Source organism: Ptychodera flava, chromosome 13 (assembly GCF_041260155.1).
Source record: "Ptychodera flava strain L36383 chromosome 13, AS_Pfla_20210202, whole genome shotgun sequence".
NCBI classification, from domain to species: Eukaryota; Metazoa; Hemichordata; class Enteropneusta; family Ptychoderidae; genus Ptychodera; species Ptychodera flava.
The window spans coordinates 2340340-2361858 of record NC_091940.1 but is presented as its reverse complement, the minus strand read 5'-3'; the positions used below and the strand labels follow the sequence as shown (position 1 = coordinate 2361858).

Sequence of the window (21519 nt, the reverse complement as noted above, 5' to 3'; positions counted from 1 at the left end):
AGCAAGTAATGGATCGGTAGGTACAAGGTGCACAGTTTTATAGAGTGGGTAGATATTTCAAGTGTGCTTTGCATGTCAATAGGGGGCAGAAAGTCAACAAGAATTCTTCGATTCATCTATGCAACGCTGGGCAAATTCCAACGAGTTGAAAAAAAAGACTAGAGACTTGTCCTCCCTAACCTCAAACAATAACCAATCCCGTGAGTTCAGCCACGGTCCCGTGGTTCAGCACTCGTTCAGAGCCTTTCCATGTCATCTTGAGGCAAAGTCACATAGAAGAGCAACAATTACGTACGTTTTTAACGATAGGTAAGTCAAATGTTTTCCAATGTATAGTCTGGTTTGTTAATTTGATAATGAAGGTATATTGCCTATTAATGTTATTGTGCGGAACACAAGGCTAGTTTACATTAGTCTTCTACATAATAATAGTTGGATCAGTGGCGGCGTTTCGGGAAAAATCATCTCTTTGTAGATGTTTTTGTGAATAGCTATAATACCATTGTTTGTAGATAAGAACGCATGAATTGTATTCAGTAAACCCTGGACGATAACTCTGATTGAACGGATTAAAATTTGAATAAGAGTAAATTCTGCAGAATTTAAGTAGTATTTGACTGACGAAACAATGGTCTTTCTACATCCTGAGAACGATTGTTATTGTCACAGAGGTACAAGTACCTTCACTGTATTCCCTTAGCGTTATTACTTGTATTAGTCCCAATGCTAAACATTATATAAAATAGTACTGTCATATTGTTTATTTACGCTATGCTATGTGCAATGTCTGACGAGTTCAATTTGTGTTGACGCCAAACGAACAACATAAAATATCGTTGACAATGGCAACCAGAAGAACTATCTTGATAAGTTTGTAGACCCAAGTGTCATAATTTCGAATGCATGTCACAGATCATAAAAGTATACTTTGTTGTGGTTTGCACTAGGGTAGGATTTGTTCATTCTTTTAAATAATCGAGATTAAAACAAACTGGTTAACCAATCAGCCAAGCAAATAACTAACAAGCTATGAAGGAACTAATGAATAAAGGTCTGAAAAATGAATGAATAAATAAATAAATACATAAAACAATGCTTTTGATTCGAGAAGCGTTGGGACTAACAACAACAACAACAACAACAACAACAACAACAAAGAACAACAACTTAACAATATTACTTGAAAGTTGTAGGATTGAAGATTTAAAGGGGTGGGTTTTTTTATCAGCTTTATGTCTAAGCAAACTTGTTAACTGTGCACATATTTTGGAAGGAGAACAAAGGACATCAACAACCACTAATGCCAGAACCGGATCCGCTTTAACACTTGAAAATGAACACTAAACTTAAACTTTCAAGCTGACATTGTGTTGGATTCTTAAATTATTCAATGCTAGGCTCAATAGTAACTTGTACAATGGGCTGATGGACAGGCTATACAGTACAACGCAGGTTATGTAACCGTCAGAAAATATAACAAAATACATCACTACAGTGATAGTGTCCTTGTTTATGTTGTTTGATAACATAAACGCGTCGTTTCAATTCTGCAAATGTTAGCTTAAAGGGACAACAGCCTTAACTTTGGCAAATAGTCTCACTATTTTTGTTCTCGCATACAAAATATTTTATTATTTCACCCCTTTTTAATTGCCTTGCAAAACACAACACGTTATGTAAAATATGCAATACCATAAATAACAAATGAGACTGTACAATACAAAATGTTTTGACAAATTGAACAGTAGACATTTTGACATGACCCTCGAAGTACAGTAAGAAAGTGTGTTTTAAAAAGAGAACAAAAATGTTTGGTAAAAGTACGTCAAAGGTTACAGCTTATTGAGCTCTAACGCCAACATATCAAGTGATAAACAAATTTTGAACACTGCTGGTACGAGAATGACTTTTATTCCGTTTATGTGTGCCTCACAATGGTATAAACAAATGTCAAGCAATACTATACCAGTTGTTGTTGTGTCAGTACTGTTCAGTGTGTACGCTTGATTGGGCAGCGAAAAATTCAGCGCTGAAATTATGGGATCTTCTCCAGAGATAATGATAAGACGGACTTGTGAAAGAATGGTTGGGAAGCTGATTGGGTTTTCAGATTTTATAGGGGTGTTTGCAAATGATAAAATGAACAACAACAGTTGTGTTGTCAAGACCCCCAGTTAGGGAGATATGCCACGGCACAATGTTTTCTCTCATTGATTTTGGTGACCTCAATTTTTACTCTTCGCCCACTATTACAACGCACTTCTTAACATGATGTAAGGTTATTTTTGATTTGCTTAAAATTCGTATCACGAGTCATTTGTTTGAAAGAGTTTGTAAACAACAGAATAGTGCGAAGATGTCTGTGAAAGGAGGAACTTTTCATCTTGTAAAGAACAACAGACAAAATGATAAACGAAAGACATGGTCAAAATCCCTTTCATAACTGTAAATTTTCTACACAAGAAATATATAGAAGTTCAAGTGCAATAAAGTGGGTGACGTTTAATGCTTATGAGGTTAAGGTAAACCGATATCTTCTGGGACGACAATGAAATTAGGAGTGAAGGAAGAGTGCGTCTTTGTACAGATATTCAGAGTGTCAAATGTTTACAATACTTTGGTGATCTACCACTTGTGGGGTCTCACTTTAAAGCGCTTGGAGTAAGAATATTTACCCTCTTAGTTTTTCGAAAAAAAGATGCTTTCTCGACAGAGCTAACACAGGGATGGCGATCATTTTGAATTGCAAAATATTGGTAAATTCTCGGTAATTTCTGTCTCTATGCCAGTACTAAACTTTGCACGGTTTAAGGTTAATCCAGGTTAAGGTTGGTGTGTTTTCGTCAATTCTTTATTAGAGTACAAGAATGTGGAGTATGTATATTTACATGCGAGACAACACTTCTCCGAGTTGTTTGTAAGAAGGCGTCCTTTAGGAGTGAACCATTTGATATCGGGGAGGGGGCGCTGCAGGACATCCAGGCTCGGACATCACGAGAAAGTCAGGTCATAAGGAGATCGACCTCCATAAACCATAACACGCAATCGCGAAAAAGTTTGGCGATGGTGGAATGACTTCGGACGGTCGAACTCAATCAAGCACAATAAGTTCGATTGAATTCAAGCTTTGCTTCAACGTTGAAACATATGGCGGGCTGTTTTTACACTCTCGTCTGAGTGCAAAAAATATTAATCGGAGCTTTTTACCCTGCAAAAATTCACAACTTAATTAATTTGCTGGAAAGGCTATTTTTGCACCAATTCTTTTCTCAGAGTTAATGTCAAGTTTCAAGTGTTAGAATCAAGATATTTAGTTCAAATTTTCAGGATAACTCTCTTAGTTAATACTTTCTCCAAAGAATATACAAATTGTATATTTGCAGCCATGATTTTGAAATATGACACCAGTAAATATTAAAATTTAATTTTTCATATTTTTTTACATATTTGAATTTAATGATTAGATAGTACTAATATTACCAAATTAGCTATAAATATGTTGACACTATTAATTGTAAGATTTGTATGGCAGGATTTGTAAATAAAATTTGTTTTTATGATTTTACATCGGTTTACATATCAAAAATTATTAAAAATTCTTTCAAATTTCAAAATATAATTTTTCAAAAAGTACTTCAAATACAGGAAAATTGTGCCATATAAATCTTATCTGTAACCTTGTTAATAGGCTGTAAAAATTCCATGTCCATGTCTCATTTCAAAGGTTGGATTAAATTGGTATACAATTATGTAGGAAAACTGTTATTCTGTCAAAAATGTTGAAAACAAGCCATATTTGCACCCCTCTTTTGAAGTCACAGAGCAGTCTTTTTGGTAAATCTTACTTTTGACACCTCTTTGACACTCAAAAAATCTAAAAATGCATTTACAATAGCAGTCACTCACTCTGAATGCAAGCACCGCCTTGTCAAACTTTCCTGAAAAACAGCAAATAATGACTTTCCCCTTTTTAAACATTTTATTAAAAGCTAGGGGACCTCTACCATAGTTAATACACTAAGGACTCCCCAACTTCTTCTTATTTGGTCAGTTTTTCAGAAGTTTCAACAGGCTGTAACTCTGCAATGTCTTTGTGCGCAAATGTCTAGTTTTTTTTTATTCCACAGAGAATGTTGACTACTTTTACATTTTTATAGTTTTGTTGACTTTCCCCTTTTTAAACATTTTATTAAAAGCCAGGGGACCTCTACCATAGTTAATACACTAAGGACTCCCCAACTTCTTCTTATTTGGTCAGTTTTTCAGAAGCTAGTTTCAACAGGCTGTAACTCTGCAATGTCTTTGTACCCAAATGTCTAGTTTTTTTTATTCCACAGAGAATGTTGACTACTTTTACATTTTTATATTTTTGTTGAAGTTTATAACTGACGCTCTAGCCTTTCCAACCACCTTAAAGGTAAAAATCAAAATTAAGTTGATGTGTCGTTAAAATTCACATAGTAAATAGAGTTGAGAGAGTTTGTAAAATTTATTTTGGTTAAACAACTTTTGTCCTTTATAAAACTTTTTAGCCTCCATTTGCAATATACAACGGTGGGTAAATTATTCGTACATACATATGCTACACTGTGAACAGCGATGTAAAACTCAAATACAGTGACGTTGAAGTGATTAAAATGCTATATTTCCTAATATTCAACATATTTATCAAGTTTGCTGGCATGACATTCAGGCAAACCGTAGGCATTCCCATGTGCACAAACTGCGCCCCACTTCTTGCAGACTTATTTTTGTATTCGTATGAAGCAGAGTTCATGTAATCACTTCAGAAATCTTGGTGTAAAAGGCTTTCCAAGCGATTTAACAACACCCACACATATATTGATGATCTCATCAGTTTAAACAATCCTGGTATATCCAATTATCTACACCACATCTACCCAGATGATTTAGAAATAAAAGAAATAACTGAAAGTGTGGATTCGGAATCATACCTAGACGTATTTTTTGAAATTATACAAAATACACTATATACTAAGCTGTATGACAAAAGAGACGATTTCAATTTTGAAATCATAAACTTTCCCTTTTTGTCAAGCAATGTACCATCATCTCCAGCTTATGGTGTGTATATTTCACAACTCCTTAGATACAGTAGAGCATGCAATTCATATGAAAACTTTCGAGTTAGACACAGCGTATTAGCTCTAAAGTTAGTGAGGCAAGGATTCTCAGAAAGTAACGGTAGATTAGTGCAATCATTTAAGAAGTTCTATGGTAGATACGGATATGACCTGTCTGTTTCTCGAATGACTCACAAAAGTAATTTCGTGAATTCACCAAATAACAATGGATTTGTCGCTTTGGTCAATCTTCACGGGTGCAGCTAGCTGGCAGGGTACGCTTACCCATTCCGGACACCTGGTACCACCACTATTTCGTGGTTCAAGATGACCCATTTGCCTTTGTCATTTTCGATACGTTCCTTGGACCTGGTAAATTTCATAGTTACCGTGAATGATAATGATTATTGGACCTGATTTGAATGATTGCATGTGCCTTCCACGCTGAGTATTGTAGGCAAGAGCAGCCGGGTATGAATTGAATGTTTTTACCAAAAGTCGAGCATCGAATGTCGAGAGCCAAAGCTTTCTTGTGACATCTTACCATGGCGTAATTCTCACAATAAACTGAACAATTCTTATGGCAAAAAACGGCTCCAGCGGCTGCCAACTCTCTATCCCTGCATGTAGATATGTGCCATGAATACACGTATATTTACTGAAACACAAGTTACATAATAACAGTCAGTTCAGTCCAAATACAAAATGACATTGAAATTCATCAGATCTTGTCACTTTTCAGCCATAAAATCTGATTGACAAGGAATGTTAAACTTGAAAGTACACATAAGACTAACTTTCTCACCATTCATTTTTTTTGTATTTTCATAATCTGTTCTCGTACACTAGTTACTAATGAAACGTTTGTGTCTTGTCAATTTAGAGCCCCAGTGCTGCTAACTTTCGATGGTTTTTTCATTATTTTTATTTTATAAACCAATTGCAACTTCTTATTCTACTCCCCAAAGAATGTTTAAACATCCACTATTTAGCTAGTCAACTTAGCGTCTATATGTGTAAAATGCATGAGTATTGTTTACATTTGAATTCTAGTCCGGACCAGAAGTCAGTCTTCAACAATAACATTGCACTTTACAACCATAGGGGTTGAGTTGACAAGCTGGATACTGTGTATATCAACATTCTTTGGGGAGAAGAACAAGGAATTATGATTCGCATTCAAAATAAAAATGGTGAAATTATCATCAAAAGTTAGCAGCACTGGGGCTTTACTATTATGAATATCGCATCTTGTTGTTCATGTTGTTTAAGTAACCTCTCGGTCTTTTTCGCTGAATTCTACTACTACTACTACTACAACAACAACAACAACAACAACTACTACTACTACTACTTATAAAGTGTATGATATATAAATGAATATATATTATCATAAATATTCTCTGATAAAACAAATTCCTAGAAATAGTTTGCTTGTCAGCCTGCGCTGATAGCAAACTGGTCAAGTTTTAATGGGAAACAAAGACCTAATTAATGCAAACAAATGACTGAAAGTGGGAGCATTCAATGTCAACATGAACTAATACGAGAACAAACTTGGACAAGTTGTCCTCTCGAACTGCTATTCAGAAACTTGAATAAGCTGTTTTAATATTTATTTAAAAGACCCAGGTTAATTGATAATGGTAGTAAAGTTTATGTAATCTAAACGGCAGGTGAGAGAAATGGAAGAAGTGAAAGCACAGGAAAGTTTGGAACTAAAGACCAAGGATGCAGATGTTGTTTGTGTGATAGCGGAAAATTCACAAAAAGTAAGTTGATTAAATATATCGTGTATAAAAATGCTTATCTGTTCGCAAAACCTTTGTAATATTAAAGGGACAAAGTCGCCCGTTTTTTCATGAATTTTGTTTGATACGAGATACTACTTATATTGTTTGACATGTTGAAAAGATACTGATTGAATGGGTGACCATGCATATATTCGACTCCGGTTTTAGACACGATACATGAAACCATGGCGAAATGAATCAATGGTCATGACCATTAATTCATTTTCGCCAAGGTTTCATTTAATTTGACTAAAATCGATGTCGAATATATGCATGGTCAGCCATTCAATCAGTATATTTCAACATGTCAAACAATATAAGTAGTATCTCGTATCAAACAAAATTCATCAAACGGGCGACTTTGTCCCTTTAACTTCACAACCTCTGATACATAATTTTGGGGTATGTGAATTCTATAAATGTTATTAGTTTTCTCCTTTGTGTTCAGAAAGATGACACTGACCTTGATCTTGGTTCTATAATCGACGAAGGGGTAAATTCTGATGACAAGACGCATAGTAAACTTGAAGAAAGAATCGACATTACTGACGGAGAATTCAACGATGCCGACTTTCCTGATAATTGCTGCTCCAGGGTGAAACATTTTTATACTTTCTCTATCAATAATTTAATTCATATAGTTTCATTCGACCTAGCATGGCTGCTAGACGTATGTTTGAGAAATTTCACCGACAATCCTAAGTAGATTTCCATGGGTTATTCTCCTCTCATTGGATTTGAACTATTATCTGATCACTCAGGATCGGGTCCGCAATATATCAGTAACTTTTAGGATCGTTTGCATCTCTCATTTATGGAACCCAAATATCTAATTAAGGAGACTTAGTCTTCAAAAGTTTATGATAATTCCTTTCAGTTGATATTGGCAGGATATATAGAGACAGTGTAATACCTTTGAAGATCAAAATACCTTTGAAGATCAGCATTGCCACTGCTATCACACATAACATCTTTATCCTTCTCTTGTCAATACAGGCTATCCGCAGAGTACAATCATCGATCGGCCAATTCTTTCATAAACGCAAGAAAACATTGAAAATAGCTCTCTACCTGACATTACTTGTCCTGTACTCTGTGTATTTGACATATGCCCTCTACTACTCATTTGATGGAGCTTTGGCACTGTTGGCAATGACGTTGTTTGTTGTCTCGTGTATTGTGTACGCCAAAATACGTGACTATTTCGGAGAATCATTCAGTAAACTGTGCAGACCGTTGGTCAGATTCTGTGATAGGCACTGGAATTTAATTCGATGGTAAGTTCTACATCGTGTTGACATGTCTTCGTAATTTCAATCGACATTTGCTTTCGATGTAGGCCTACAGAATCGATATCGGTAATCGCAAAATATTTATATCCTGGAGACGTGGTCATTTGCATATTTTCTACAAATAGCAAATTAAAGAGTTCCAATATTGCGTTTGAAGTACTAACCACACATCACGTTTCTGATGCTAAACTAGGGGGTTACCCGGAGAAATACTATTCAAGTTACTTCACGAACAACACCGATTCGACCTCACAATTACATGACTCAAATTTACGGTTGTGTCTTTCAAAGTTAGAAATGTGTTCATAACATTTGATTTACTATGATATCGAATAACAGTCTTACGTGCTCACTTCAACCAGGGTGTCTGGAATCACAGCATTGGCACTGGTAGTACTGTGGATTGTGTTGGATACCTCCAAAGATCCATCAAACATGAGGTCATTTGTTGGTCTTATCACAATTCTCGTCTTTTGTTTCTTGTTTTCTAAACATCCTGACAAGGTAAACCCTGTTTTTTTCAATTCATTTCAAAAGTTTAACAAAATTACCACTCGGCAAACTATCATTTCTGTGAGACATCAATGTTTAAACACATTAATGTTGTGATCCTCAAGAATTAGTCGACCGTGACGCCAGACATCTCAATAAGTATAAAGTTCACATTAGTTGTAAAACAAATTCTGTCAATAAACTTCAATCAATCACATTCCTATCAAAGGCATTTAGCTGTTACAGTAACTTTCTATAATGTTCACAGTATTTTTGTTCTAGGTTATCTTATTCTTCTCTCTAAAGTTTGTTGAAATAAACAGCTGTAGCCTTGACAATACAGTGCTTAGTCTGCAGAATTCAATTGTCAAATTGGACATTGGGTATTTCAACATTATTTTGAAATGAATAAAAAAACTGAAATTTGTCTCGACCACAGAGCTATCCACTGAAAGAAATCGTTAACTAAAGATAAGTGGGTACATTCAGGAAATAAATCCGAGGAAAATTTCAATACACCTCAAAGTTTAAGTATAGAATACCATGTAGCAAGAGTTATCCTCAAGTATTAGTCAGCGACACTCATACAGTGTGATTCAATTCGTGTGATTTGTTTATTTGTTTGAAAAGTGTTGATAATCTGAGCCAATTCATGCGGTTTTTTTTTCAAATCGCTTGACCAACAATTTAATCACGTGTTTTATTTAACAGATAAGATGGAGGCCCGTCGATGGGGACTGGCTCTTCAAGCTTGCTTGGCATTGCTGATTCTACGCACTAAGTGGGGATTTGAGGCCTTCAGGTTTATTGGCGAAGAAATTGGCAAATTTCTTGATTATACTGAGGCTGGCTCGGAATTTGTCTTCGGTGAACTTTGGGTCAATCACTTTTTCGCTTTCAAGGTATATTAAACAGTCTTGTTCGTTACAACAAAACAGCGTATCTTTGTTCATGAAGATGGCTGATTTATGCGACTCTTATACAAAACTTTCAGAACGTTTCGATCACTGCTTTTAGTTTGTCAGTTTTATAAAAGTTGCTCCGATATAAAAGTGTCACAATCCTCGGAAGTACCTATATGTCGCCACACTACCTGATGTGTGTTCTGTTCAACATCAAATTTCATCCATGCACCAAGTAGACAGATTAAAACGCATGTATACGACACAAAATGAACTTTTCCCATCGCTTCAAAAGTGTAACCATCAATGAAAGACTAAATTTCGGTTTTCATCATTAAGTTTGGAACTCATACTCTATCAAATTAGACCGTGGACGTCCTGAGTCACCATTCTTGGCAAGTCACACAATAATGCCAAGTTCGTAGTTTACGAACAAGTATACAAGTCGTGCATAGTGTGACCAGTCGTCTCTACTCACTGACTCTAAAGTCAATTAACTACGATACTCCAATGGCATATACGGGATAGACTATATTACTTTCATGTTAACCTCTTGCTTCTCCCTGTTTCCCCATGTTCGTTGGAACTGTTTTTATCAAGCATGTTCTTTGACATCTACAGGTTCTTCCGATTATATTATTTTTGGGTTCTATCATCGCTTGCTTGTACCATATTGGACTTGTCCAGCTGGTCATTACTAAGCTAGCTTGGTTATTACAGTTCACAATGCACACATCAGCCAGTGAATCTCTCGCAGCAGCTGCTTCCATATTCCTCAGTATGGTGAGTTGTTTTAAATTACTATTTCAAATTAAAGATTTTAATAAGACCAAGTAGAATTTTAGGCCGTCATTTCAATGTACAAAAACCACAAAAAATTTAAAAATTGGTAAATTCAACTGACAATATAGTGAATATTTTATTACAATGTCGTACATTTTTATGCTATTTTGACATTATTTTTTCCGTTTCCAGAGTGAAGCTCCATTACTCATAGCGCCTTACATAAGTTCAATGTCATTGTCAGAGCTGCACGCTGTTGCCACGGCTGGTTACGCCACCATTGCTGGTAGTGTTATAGGTGCAGCCATAGCATTCGGTCTCAGCCCTATATCTTATCACTGCTTCCGTCATGTCAGCACCTGCAGCCCTGGCTCTCTCCAAAATGTTTTACCCTGAAATAGAGAAATCTCCATCAGCAGAAATGAAGACGGCAAAGATATACATAACGTAAGTAATATCAAATTATGCTATTAATCGATATAAAAACGACTTTTTAATCTAGTATTCAGTCAGGAAATGATAAATCCCCTTTCCAGGAAACTTTCTTCTCTGTTCAATACCGCAATTTTAACAAAGTTAATGAGTAGAATTTAAAAAAGACCCGGCGCAAACCACTGAAGTATTTGACACGTCATTTGATCGATACTGATCAGTGAACTTATTCTCATCCAATTTATTGTTTGTTTGTCTTGGAGACCAGTCTATTGATCATAAACACGACAGCACCATAATGTTTAAACTACCTTGCTACATGTTAACTTTAACAATTCTCGTGTAATTTTGATATTTCTAGCAAGTATCAGAACATCATCGATGCCATAGCAACTGGCGCCATGTTAGCAGTTCCCATAGCCGTGAACGTGGCCGCAAATTGTATCGTGTTTTTAGCCTTGGTTGAGTTCATGAATGCCTTTCTATCTTGGGCGGGCGGCATGGTTGGCTATCCAATCTTAAGTTTTGAGGTACAGGTGTACTTATTTTAATATTTTGCAATGAGCTTATTATTGCGTATTGTGTCGTCCACATATCAATGACAAAAATTGAGCTTGTTCTGTTAAATTTGAAAATTCCATGAGTTGCAATGTTGATGTATTTTCTAACATAGTTTGCTTGCGAACAAATGTTATCCTAAAATTACCTGGGAATGCCATATCGTAGCTTTGTGTAGCTTTGTGTAACTCCAATGTTATTGTTGACGAACGGATGTTAGTCAGGGAGAAAATTCCTCTGTCAACAATGGCATTAAATGTTGCGTTGTCAAGGCTTATAATTTATATTTCGAGTATTCGACGTAGTGTAGAGAGACTTATTTCTAGGACAACAATGATGAAAGTACTATAAAAAGTCACAGTTTATGTCCTTCAAGTTAAAACTACACATTTTGATACCAAATTTACTAAGTTCCAGTCAATAAAATGTCAAATATGTGTTGCTCAATGATTTGTAATTGTAATAATTTTGTTGACATCCTAATTCATTTTTGTTTTGATAAGTTGATCTGTGCTTGGTTGTTCATGCCAATTGCTTATTTGATGGGTGTACCATGGCAAGACTGCTTTTTGGTTGGTGAACTCATTGGTATGAAGATTGTCACCAGCGTTCTGGTATCCTACAGAAAGATGGCTGTGTTGTTAGAGAACCGGAAACTTGGCCTAGAACCGACATTATCAGTAAGTCAATGTAACTGCATGGAAAGAAAATGCGCGTATTGAAAGATGATGATGATGATGATGATGATGATGATGATGTGGACAATTTGTCAGTCTCGTGTCGTCGCTATTCAATAATAATAATAATAATAATAATAATAATAATAATAATAATAATAACACTTTATTACCATGTGTATAAACATAGGGCCAAAGTCCCTGAAGCTACTATAGACATGGATACAAAATTAAGTATTTCCTGACTGTATGAAATTATCTCACTAAGGTCATCCGAGGGACATGTAAACCAAATATCATATAACCGAGTTAGTATTTCATCGGGGTTGAGCTTTTAGCGAAAAAGGAAAATTTAAGCCAGCGGTTATGAAAAAACAAGCGACTCAACAGTTGACAGAGCTCTGCTGTGTTATGTAGAGAATAACCTTTTGTGACACATGTATTGATGAAGAAGGTGGATATCTTTGATAGCTCATTTCAGGATGGCCTGACCAAAAATGGAAAAAAATTCTGTAAAAATACAGACTTGCATATTTCATCAGACTATATTAGTCTATAATAGCAAATAAACGAGAGTTAATTACATTCTAATTAAAGTAAACAAGACTTGCTTAAATCAAGATTTACGTCATAAAAAAACAGCATATCTGTCAGGTTATAAAGAATCTTGAGCTGGTTACCTTTCAATATCAGTATTTTCATCCTATTAACCAAGCACATTTTAACTTTCAAATTAACATTGTAAGTAAGTTCTGTTGAATAAGTTGAGACTGTACGTACTCAGAGAAAGCACACTGAAGAGACAAATGTTTGAAACTTAAGAAGTTCAAGGTCATCAAAAGCATTATAAGGAATCATGTTACACTTTCATTGCACTGTTTACACAGATTGCATAATTGCTATAAATAGCACATGAGGAATCTAACACTTACAGCCCAGCTTTACCATAAAAACACTATCACTTTGACCACTCTTTTAATTGACCACTCTATTTTTTTCCTCAAAAAGTAATCTTATCGTTACCAAGTCAACCATAAATGGAAATTAGAACTTTCTCTATCTCTATTTATTTGACCACCCTATCATGACAAACTATTATGAGCAATTTCTTTTAGATAACATAAATGGTTGTTCAGAATATATCAAAGTTGGGATTCAGGAAAGTTGCCTTTACATGTTTTTATCCTCCAAGATGGTAAGCATTTCACTATGAACTGTCAAAAAAAGTTGAACGTTCTGATAATTCCACACTAAAATTATTTTGGCTTTGATGATTTCCTAATTAATTCAATTATTTGAAATCATATTAATTATTTTTTTCTGGGTGAATTGATAGGGTTTATACAGTACAAGAATTACATACAATGTAAGTCAAACTTTGACCAAAAATGACAAAAAAATTCCTTAAAAATACACATTTGCATATTTCATCACAATTTGAACAAATCTAAGTTGGGTTATCCCTAGGGACCTGTATACCAAATAACAAAGCTGTCTGACCAGCGGTTATGAAGAAGAAGATTTTTTACCAAAAACACACTTTTTTGGCATTAATTTGCCTATTTTCAACAATATCAAAAAATTAAAAAAAATAGTTTCTCAAAATCTTATTTTTCATCTACACAACAAATATCAAATCAGTAAGTACTGCGGTTCTCAAGATATTTGAGTGGACGGACGCCTCACAAACGGACATACATACATACATACATACATACATACATACATACATACATACATACATACATACATACATACATACATACAGACTGACGACGGACGCCGGACGGATACCCATCCCAATAGCTTCTATAGACTATAGTCTATAGTAGCTAAAAACGAAAATACAATGGAATTCGGGGTGGATCTGCAGAGCTCAGGCCAAAAATAAAACAACAAATAACATATATCACACAGACAAGTTTAAAAAGACACCAAAAGTAACATGTTAACACTACAAATCGTTTAAAAGTCGAACAGCTGTTGGATAAAAACTATTTTTGAAACGGTTGGTTTTTGTCCCAATAGATCTATATCGAGTGCCTGACGGTAGCAAATCAAATAATGTATGTGCTGGATGAGTAACGTCTCTAACGTCTCTACTTGGTCTATTGCACATTGCACGTACATTATAATGTGACTGTGTGGAAAATTTATTTAAATCGACACAAAGACGACAATGGGAGGTTAAAATCGACATGTACATATAGTCATTTTAGGCCACGTTCAAAAAAGTTGGGGGGGGGGGGCTGGAGGAATTCAGGGGGGGATTCGAAAATTTTTGGGGTAGTCGAGGGGGGGGGACTTGAAAGTTTTGCTCTGCCTATAGGGTGACCTGAAAATATTTTGACTCCCAACATTTTGATGTCATCCAATGGTTCTAATGTTAGTAATAATTAACAAAATCAAGAACCGTTTTGTCATACTTTATGTCTTTAATCTCGAAAAAGTCTAAAAATGTATGAATGCCATTCAATTTTCGTAGAGCAAGTTGGCCTTGTAATGGGGCAGGAGCTACAACTGTTGATAATTTTTCAATATTTCTATGCAATGTATCAAACACAGTTTCTTGGTGTCTCTCTACAGCATGCTGAAAAACACAATATACAGTTTGTCAACAAAGCCCGTTTGTCTAAATATTGGTGATAATTGAATGATGCAAACGCATGGTACGCGTAGGCTGTGTTGGCAAGCTGAATACTGGATAGCTCAACATTCTGTAGGGACTAGAACAAGAACACAATTGTATAAACTGAACAAAAATATTGTCAAAATAAAAAGTTAATACAACTACTGCCCTGCTACTACATACTGGCAGTGACAGTGATACATGTAGCTCTGACTCTGATGTAGTTTAAGAAGAGTTTCTGTCATAGGACACTCAATTGACAGTGTAACATACAATTACTTGTACACAAGATCCAGCAAGAGAGAGCAACACATAGAAGACCAGGGGACTAACAGTTGGATTTTTGAATTCTGGCATATGAGAACAATCAAATATTAGAGACAAAAGATGGGGTCACCATAATTGATCTTATACAAATATACGATGAAAAGTCAGTTTTTCTAAAATCACTAAAAATCAATATATAAAACCATTCATTTCAAGTTCATGCAGTGAATGAAATGTTCACATCTCATTGTACAAATAACACAAAAGTAAAACTTTGAACAGTAAAGACTCTAATTTAAATGGAAAAATGTGTGACTAAATGGAATCTTTTATTTTTTTATCAAATTTGCCATTATTACCCCCAAAATTTCTGAGACTAAAACATTAATTTCATGGAATATTTCAACCTTCCAGTATTGAAAATTTTGCAAAACATTTTATAAGTGGCATCTAACTTGTATATGTCTTGTACTTTTGAAAAAAAAAATTTGGTAGGTCACTGTGCTCATTTTTTCACAATTTGGTTAAACGTAGCTAGGAATACACAATTTTCATACTCTCTCATGATTGTCATTTTGTGTGCTTTTCAGCTGGTGCCATTGAACTGGCCAGAGTTGGATAAACTCAAGTCGGCTTAGACTGAGAAATCCAAAAAGTTCACTGATGCATTTAAAAATGAATCAATTTAAGAACTTGCCCTAGGTATACGGCTCTACAACCTGCTGATTAGAGATAGTGTTGAACATTTGCGTGCAGAACGACACATTACATGTTTTTTTACTCTGCGTGCATTCCTAATAAATATGCGGCTATATGGTAATTTGGGGTGGGGGACTTGAAAAGTTTTGAGGGTATTGAGGGGGGGACTTGAAAATTTTTGAGGGTATTGAGGGGAGGGGATCTGAAAAAAAATAAGATTTCAATCGCGATTCTTCCAGCCCCCCTCACCTTTTTTTTTGAACGCGGCCTTAGGTTGACACGCACAAGACTTTATTTTGTGTTGTGCTATTACTAACGCCATGTTCCAACCACTGGCCAACTATTACAAGAGGAATCAGTTATTAGCAATTTGACGATTCAGTGACAACTAAACTTCCAAATAGATCGATCAAATATACAAGGAAAATTGAACAGTAAACCTCGACGTCAGCGTTAAACTCTTTGAAAAAACAAATAACATTGCAATTATCATCATTGAAAGTACCTTATTAAGACAATACACTCTGACTATATGTTCTCATCATTTCATTGCCAGCCTCGTTCAGAGGTAATCACTACCTACGCTTTGTGTGGTTTTTCTCACCTAACTGGCATTGGATTGACGTTGGGGTCGCTCATTGGAATCTCACCTGAAAGAGGGAAAGATATATCAAAAATTGCTGTGAGAGCAATGATTGCCGGAAATGCAGCTAACTTTATGACGGCATGTATTGCAGGTAGGCCTATTGATAGAAAATTTACTTTTTAATCATGCAGTAAAGTAGATGAAGGAAATGTGTTTATAAATTTGCATCGTTATAGCAAATGTAAGTTGGCCATTAAGTATTCGAACGCCCGGGGGTACTCTTGATATTTGCATATGGTAGTGTGCCACCCGAGTTGAAAACATCTATATCATGTATAATTAAACCAGATATGAACTAAATATGCTCACGTGTTTTACAACAGGTTCATTAATAGTAGTATGCTACACAGAACAATAAGATATATGTTATCACTAAATGAAGCAGGTTTTTTTCAACATCGCACAGTACTCTCAGATTTTAAACACTAATTACAAAACTTTATTTAATATGCAAATGAGCTGTTAATTAACTTGACACTGCTCAATGCTTCATAGGACAATTAGATATCCATCAGATCAACATTTGTAGCACGTTTTATTTAATTTAATGCAGTAATTTTAGAGTAATGTCACTAATTACAAAGTTCATTAAATATGCAAATAATCCCTATATTAACTTGACACTGTTCAATGATTCATAGCACAATGAAATATTTATCAAATCAATATCTGTAGCACGTTTAACAAAATTTGGTGCCGTAATTTCAGAGTTATATACCTAATTACAAAGTTTATTAAATATGCAAATGAACCCTTAATTAACTTTACACTACTAAATGCTTTACAACACAGTTAGATATCTGTCAGATCAGTATATGCAGCAGTTTTCATCACATTTGATGCAGTTATTTCGGAGTTATATGACTACTTATAAAACTTCATGAAATATGCAAATGAGCTAATTATTAACTTGACACTGCTCAATGCTTCTCAGTACGATTGGATATTTATCAGATCAACATCTGTAGCAAGTTTCATCAAATTTAACGCTGTAATTTTGGAGTAATATCACTAATTACAAAGTTCATTAAATATGCAAATAAACCCTTAATTAACTTCACACAAGTAAATGCTCTACACCACAATTAGATATCTGTCGGATCAGTATCTGCAGCAGATTTCATAACATTTGGTGCAGTTATTTTGGAGTTATATCACTAATTACAAAACTTCATAAAATATGCAAATTACCTATTTGTTAACTTGACACTGCCAAATGCTTCTCAGTACAATTAGATATTTATCAAAACAATATCTGTACCCAATTTCAAAGACTTGGGTGCCGTAATTTCAGAGTTATATACCTAATTACAAAGTTCATTAAATATGCAAATGAACCCTTAATTAATTTCACACTACTGAATGCTTTACACTACAGTTAGATATCAGTCGGATCAGTATCTGCAGCAGATTTAATCACATTTGGTGAAGTTATATCGAAGTTATATGACTAATTACAAAACTTCATAAAATATGCAAATGACCTATTTATTAACTTGACACTGTCCAATGCTTCTAAGTATAATTAGATATATATCAGATCAATATTTGTTGCAAGTATCGTCCAGTTTGGTGCAGGAATTTCAGAGTAATCTCACTAATAAAAAAAGTTCATTAAATATGCAAATGAGAAGGCAATTGACACGACACTCACAGTATCATCATAATGTTCTGAGATTGTCATCTGTGAAAAGTTTCATGAAATTTTGTGCAGTATTTCTTGATATATGTCTACACTGTCATTACCGTTGAGATTGTCATCTGTGAAAAGTTTCATGAAATTTTGTGCAGTATTTCTTGATATATGTCTACACTGTCATTACCGTCTCCATAGGGAAACCATTGTACGGAAAAAAACGATATTGCATAACTTAATTAATATGCAAGCCACACTAACCAAAATCTAATCAGTTCTTGCAAGTAGCATATGGTACCTGTGTACCAAATCTGACTTGAATCCGTTCAGGCGTTTTTGAGTTATCGTGTAAACAGACAGACAGACAGACACACACACACACACGGACAGACAGACAGACATCGCTATGACAATAGCCCACGTGTTTACACACGTGAGCTAAAAATGCGACCCATTGTTAGGGATTTGCTTGACAAATTTTGGGGAATTTTTTGTTGCATGAGAAGGTTTTCCTAAATCATGGGACATTTGATCGATGTTTAGGTTTCAGGTTTTAGGTTTTTTTTTAGGTTTTAGTTTTTTTCTGATGAAAATTCGACCAATGTTTAGGGATTTTACCCATCCAGGCGGCACATACCCGTACACATATGGAAGTACCCTCACCCCCCGGTTCGAACGTTACTTAAGTTTCAAGCTAAGACCTATTTTCATGGCGGCATTTACGGCAGTTTACTATCTCCCAGTTCGTCTCAATTCTTAGTCGTATGTCGATTACCAATGAAGACAAGTTTAACCATAGACCCTAGAGTCTTTGGTTTAACCTTCTGAACAAACGATCAGAACTTTTTATCCAAATGCCGTCATATAGAGAGGTATTGCCAATCGAAATACAATGCCCAATTTCCAGGATTGGAGCCATCTGCCTCATTAAGAATGTGTGGCAACATGGCAAACTGAAGCAGGAACTCGCAGAAATGTGCGCTAAACACAAAGTCAACGGGGCGGGAAAAGTTCAGATGTAAAAATAGTTGAACCTTTCGTCTGATGATCCCTACATGACGATACATGTCGAATTGAGCAGTGTTTGACCCTGTGAAGATATCTGAATTTTATAGATTTTTTCTTCAGCGATCATATTTATACTTTGTTGCAGGTATTCTGTATGAAGACCCTATTCTGACGGTAATGACAAACCACAGTACTGTAGTCCTGACAACTCAAAGTTTTATGAATACAACGGTTTACTAATAGCAAAGACGCAAAGCACAGTATTCGGAAAATATAAACGGTCTCAAATATTATAGGATATGTGGGAAGAACACTTGTACAGAATGTGTCGGAAATGATTTTGATTAAACAAGGGATATGCGGGATATTCTTTTGATCTAGTATATTTTGTATAGTAACAGCATATTTGTGATAATATCTTATTCATATGTATTAAGAATCTATATTACTCACGATGTTATTACGAGGCAAAGTATAACAAAAATAAATGAACTATCACTATTACTGTGAAGTCATAGTGGACACTTACAGCCTTTGATCGCTTTAACTTAAAATGGAAATATACTGATTTAAAGCACATAATGTCCAATTATTTGTAAGTAGGTCTTTATGTTCACACCTTCTCGGTCTGCATCCTAAAATTAACGATTTCTTGTAGTTTTGGGGAAGCTTGAATCTTTCAGACACGTAACGTGTTTATATTTTGCCATAACAGATAAAAACACGCCAAAACTACAGGTCACATATAGATCATTTCAATAATATGTGGGAAGTGGGTATGAACGTGATGTTTAATTAAAGATCCATTAGCTGTAACTTTGGTCATTTTTTTATTTTTTTTTTTGTTCTGTGTATCATCTGCAGTTTCTGGTTTGAATCCCTGAACCATGGAGAAATTCCGAATATTTAGCTCATAAATATACGCTACATGAGTATAATCTGCATTGTTATTGTTTAATTTTGTATTCAGGTCCGGACTAGAATACATTTATCAACAATAACAATGGTCGTTTCACATATACAGGTCGTGTTAGCAAGCAGGACACCGGACATTGGTCATGATGATCGGATTACAGTAAAATTCTGTAGTTGATACATTGAAACAAAGTTGTGAAAAATTTGTCCAAAGTTACAGCTAATGTCCCTTTAAGTAATTAATTAGAGCATAATAAAATATGAACGGGCACACGCTATTGTTAATAGTTATTTCTGCAAATATATGTCTAGATCAAGATTAGTGGTATTAAACTGCTTCAGCTTTTATTGCTACGAAAGTAAATTGCAACCAGATCGGGAGGGATATCAGTTACGCTTTTTCCAATCATCCTTTATCACGGGTTGTGTGTTTGTATACACACACACACACACACACACACACACACACACACACACACACACACACACACACACACACACACACAATACACATACACACACACAATACGCATTATATATAGTATTACCATGAGATTTTGACCTGTTCACGACATATCTAGACGAGTCACAAGCACTAGGGAGTGCACATACATATTATGGAGTGAACTGGTCAAAAACGAGTGGTATACCCGTTGATAAGGTGATCGCGTCTTTATTCTATTGGTACATCGAAATTAGGGTGTGAAACGTTAAAATCTTGTGTTTTTTCTCTCTACCTGGAAGTTCTCGATTGTTCTATCTGTACCATGTAGCGAATATAGCATGGCTATTTTCATGCTTGACCGATAAGATCACTTTATTTTCGCCAACAATATATTCAAATCATTTGTATCATTCAAGTATATACTGGAATAATATATATTATCTGTACATCACATCCAGAAAATTCAATCAAGACCCATGTGTATCACCCTAGCATACAGGAATTGTCACCAGTAAAGATAAACATAGACATTTTTTGGCTTGCGAGCATTTAAAAAATGAGACCTAGTAAGAATACAGACAGTGAGCTTTAGTGTGAAAATCTAGATCAAACATTTTTAAAGCTATCCATTCAATAGTATTTAGGCTATTCAACCACAATGTCATCGTCAACCTTACAGATCAATGTCAATAGTAGAACCCTTATATAGCACTGATTATTAAAGAAAAGACTGTCTCTTCCTGTGATGATATTAAAATATGTCTTGAAAGTAAGCTGAGGCAGACGAATGGTGAATGCAATTATGCTTAATGGTATTTTAATGAATTAGTTATAACAATGCCATATTTGTTGTTGGAATTCAAAAGATTTAAAAAATGTTGATTATTCAAATAATTTTGTAGCATTGAAAACTCCAAGAGGAACTCATTTTTCAGTCTAGCTAATTAATTTCTTCCGCTACCTTTGTGGTTTAAAGTGGATGTTTTAAAACGATATATCAGTAAAGATGACCAGAGTAATAAAATATTACAAGAAAGCAGTTGTTAAGTGCACTGTTCTTAAATACTTCAGCGACAGAGATTCAACTGATCAGTCGTACAGATAGATTTATCAATCTTCTTCCAAAATATTCCAAGAAACATTCATGTTTGGACACCGTTAATAACTTTACAATTTCTGTTGAAAACCATAAAAACGTCAGAAATGTGAATTTAATCGGCAGTTCAAGATGATGACAAAATTTTTTACACAAACAAAAGAC

The 21519-nt window shown here is 35.0% G+C and overlaps 1 protein-coding gene across 2 annotated transcripts; it reads left to right on the top strand.

The window, feature by feature from the left end:
- The first annotated feature begins 95 nt into the window (after positions 1 to 95).
- LOC139147079 (solute carrier family 28 member 3-like) lies at positions 96 to 21374 on the top strand. 2 transcript variants are annotated; one of them, XM_070717936.1, is made up of 12 exons: positions 96 to 309; positions 6761 to 6856; positions 7326 to 7472; positions 7874 to 8154; positions 8532 to 8673; positions 9373 to 9563; positions 10185 to 10346; positions 10539 to 10793; positions 11140 to 11308; positions 11840 to 12016; positions 16165 to 16345; positions 19044 to 21374. In XM_070717936.1, the coding sequence occupies exons 8-12, from the start codon at positions 10696 to 10698 to the stop codon at positions 19136 to 19138; spliced, it is 720 nt and encodes a 239-aa protein (XP_070574037.1). In that variant the 5' UTR covers positions 96 to 309; positions 6761 to 6856; positions 7326 to 7472; positions 7874 to 8154; positions 8532 to 8673; positions 9373 to 9563; positions 10185 to 10346; positions 10539 to 10695; the 3' UTR covers positions 19139 to 21374. The 2 variants fall into 2 exon arrangements, with proteins under 2 accessions (XP_070574037.1, XP_070574038.1); XM_070717937.1 differs by having other exon boundaries at positions 19044 to 21367.
- Positions 21375 to 21519: the final 145 nt, after the last annotated feature.

What these genes read in the sequence shown, in the direction of transcription:
- LOC139147079 (XM_070717936.1), top strand. Translation starts at nt 10,696, where the DNA reads ATGTCAGCACCTGCAGCCCTGGCTCTCTCCAAAATGTTTTACCCTGAA. An exon ending in ATCCAATCTTAAGTTTTGAG is followed by an intron (nt 11,309 to 11,839) that starts GTACAGGTGTAC and finishes TGTTTTGATAAG; the next exon opens with TTGATCTGTGCTTGGTTGTT. An exon ending in GCCTAGAACCGACATTATCA is followed by an intron (nt 12,017 to 16,164) that starts GTAAGTCAATGT and finishes TTTCATTGCCAG; the next exon opens with CCTCGTTCAGAGGTAATCAC.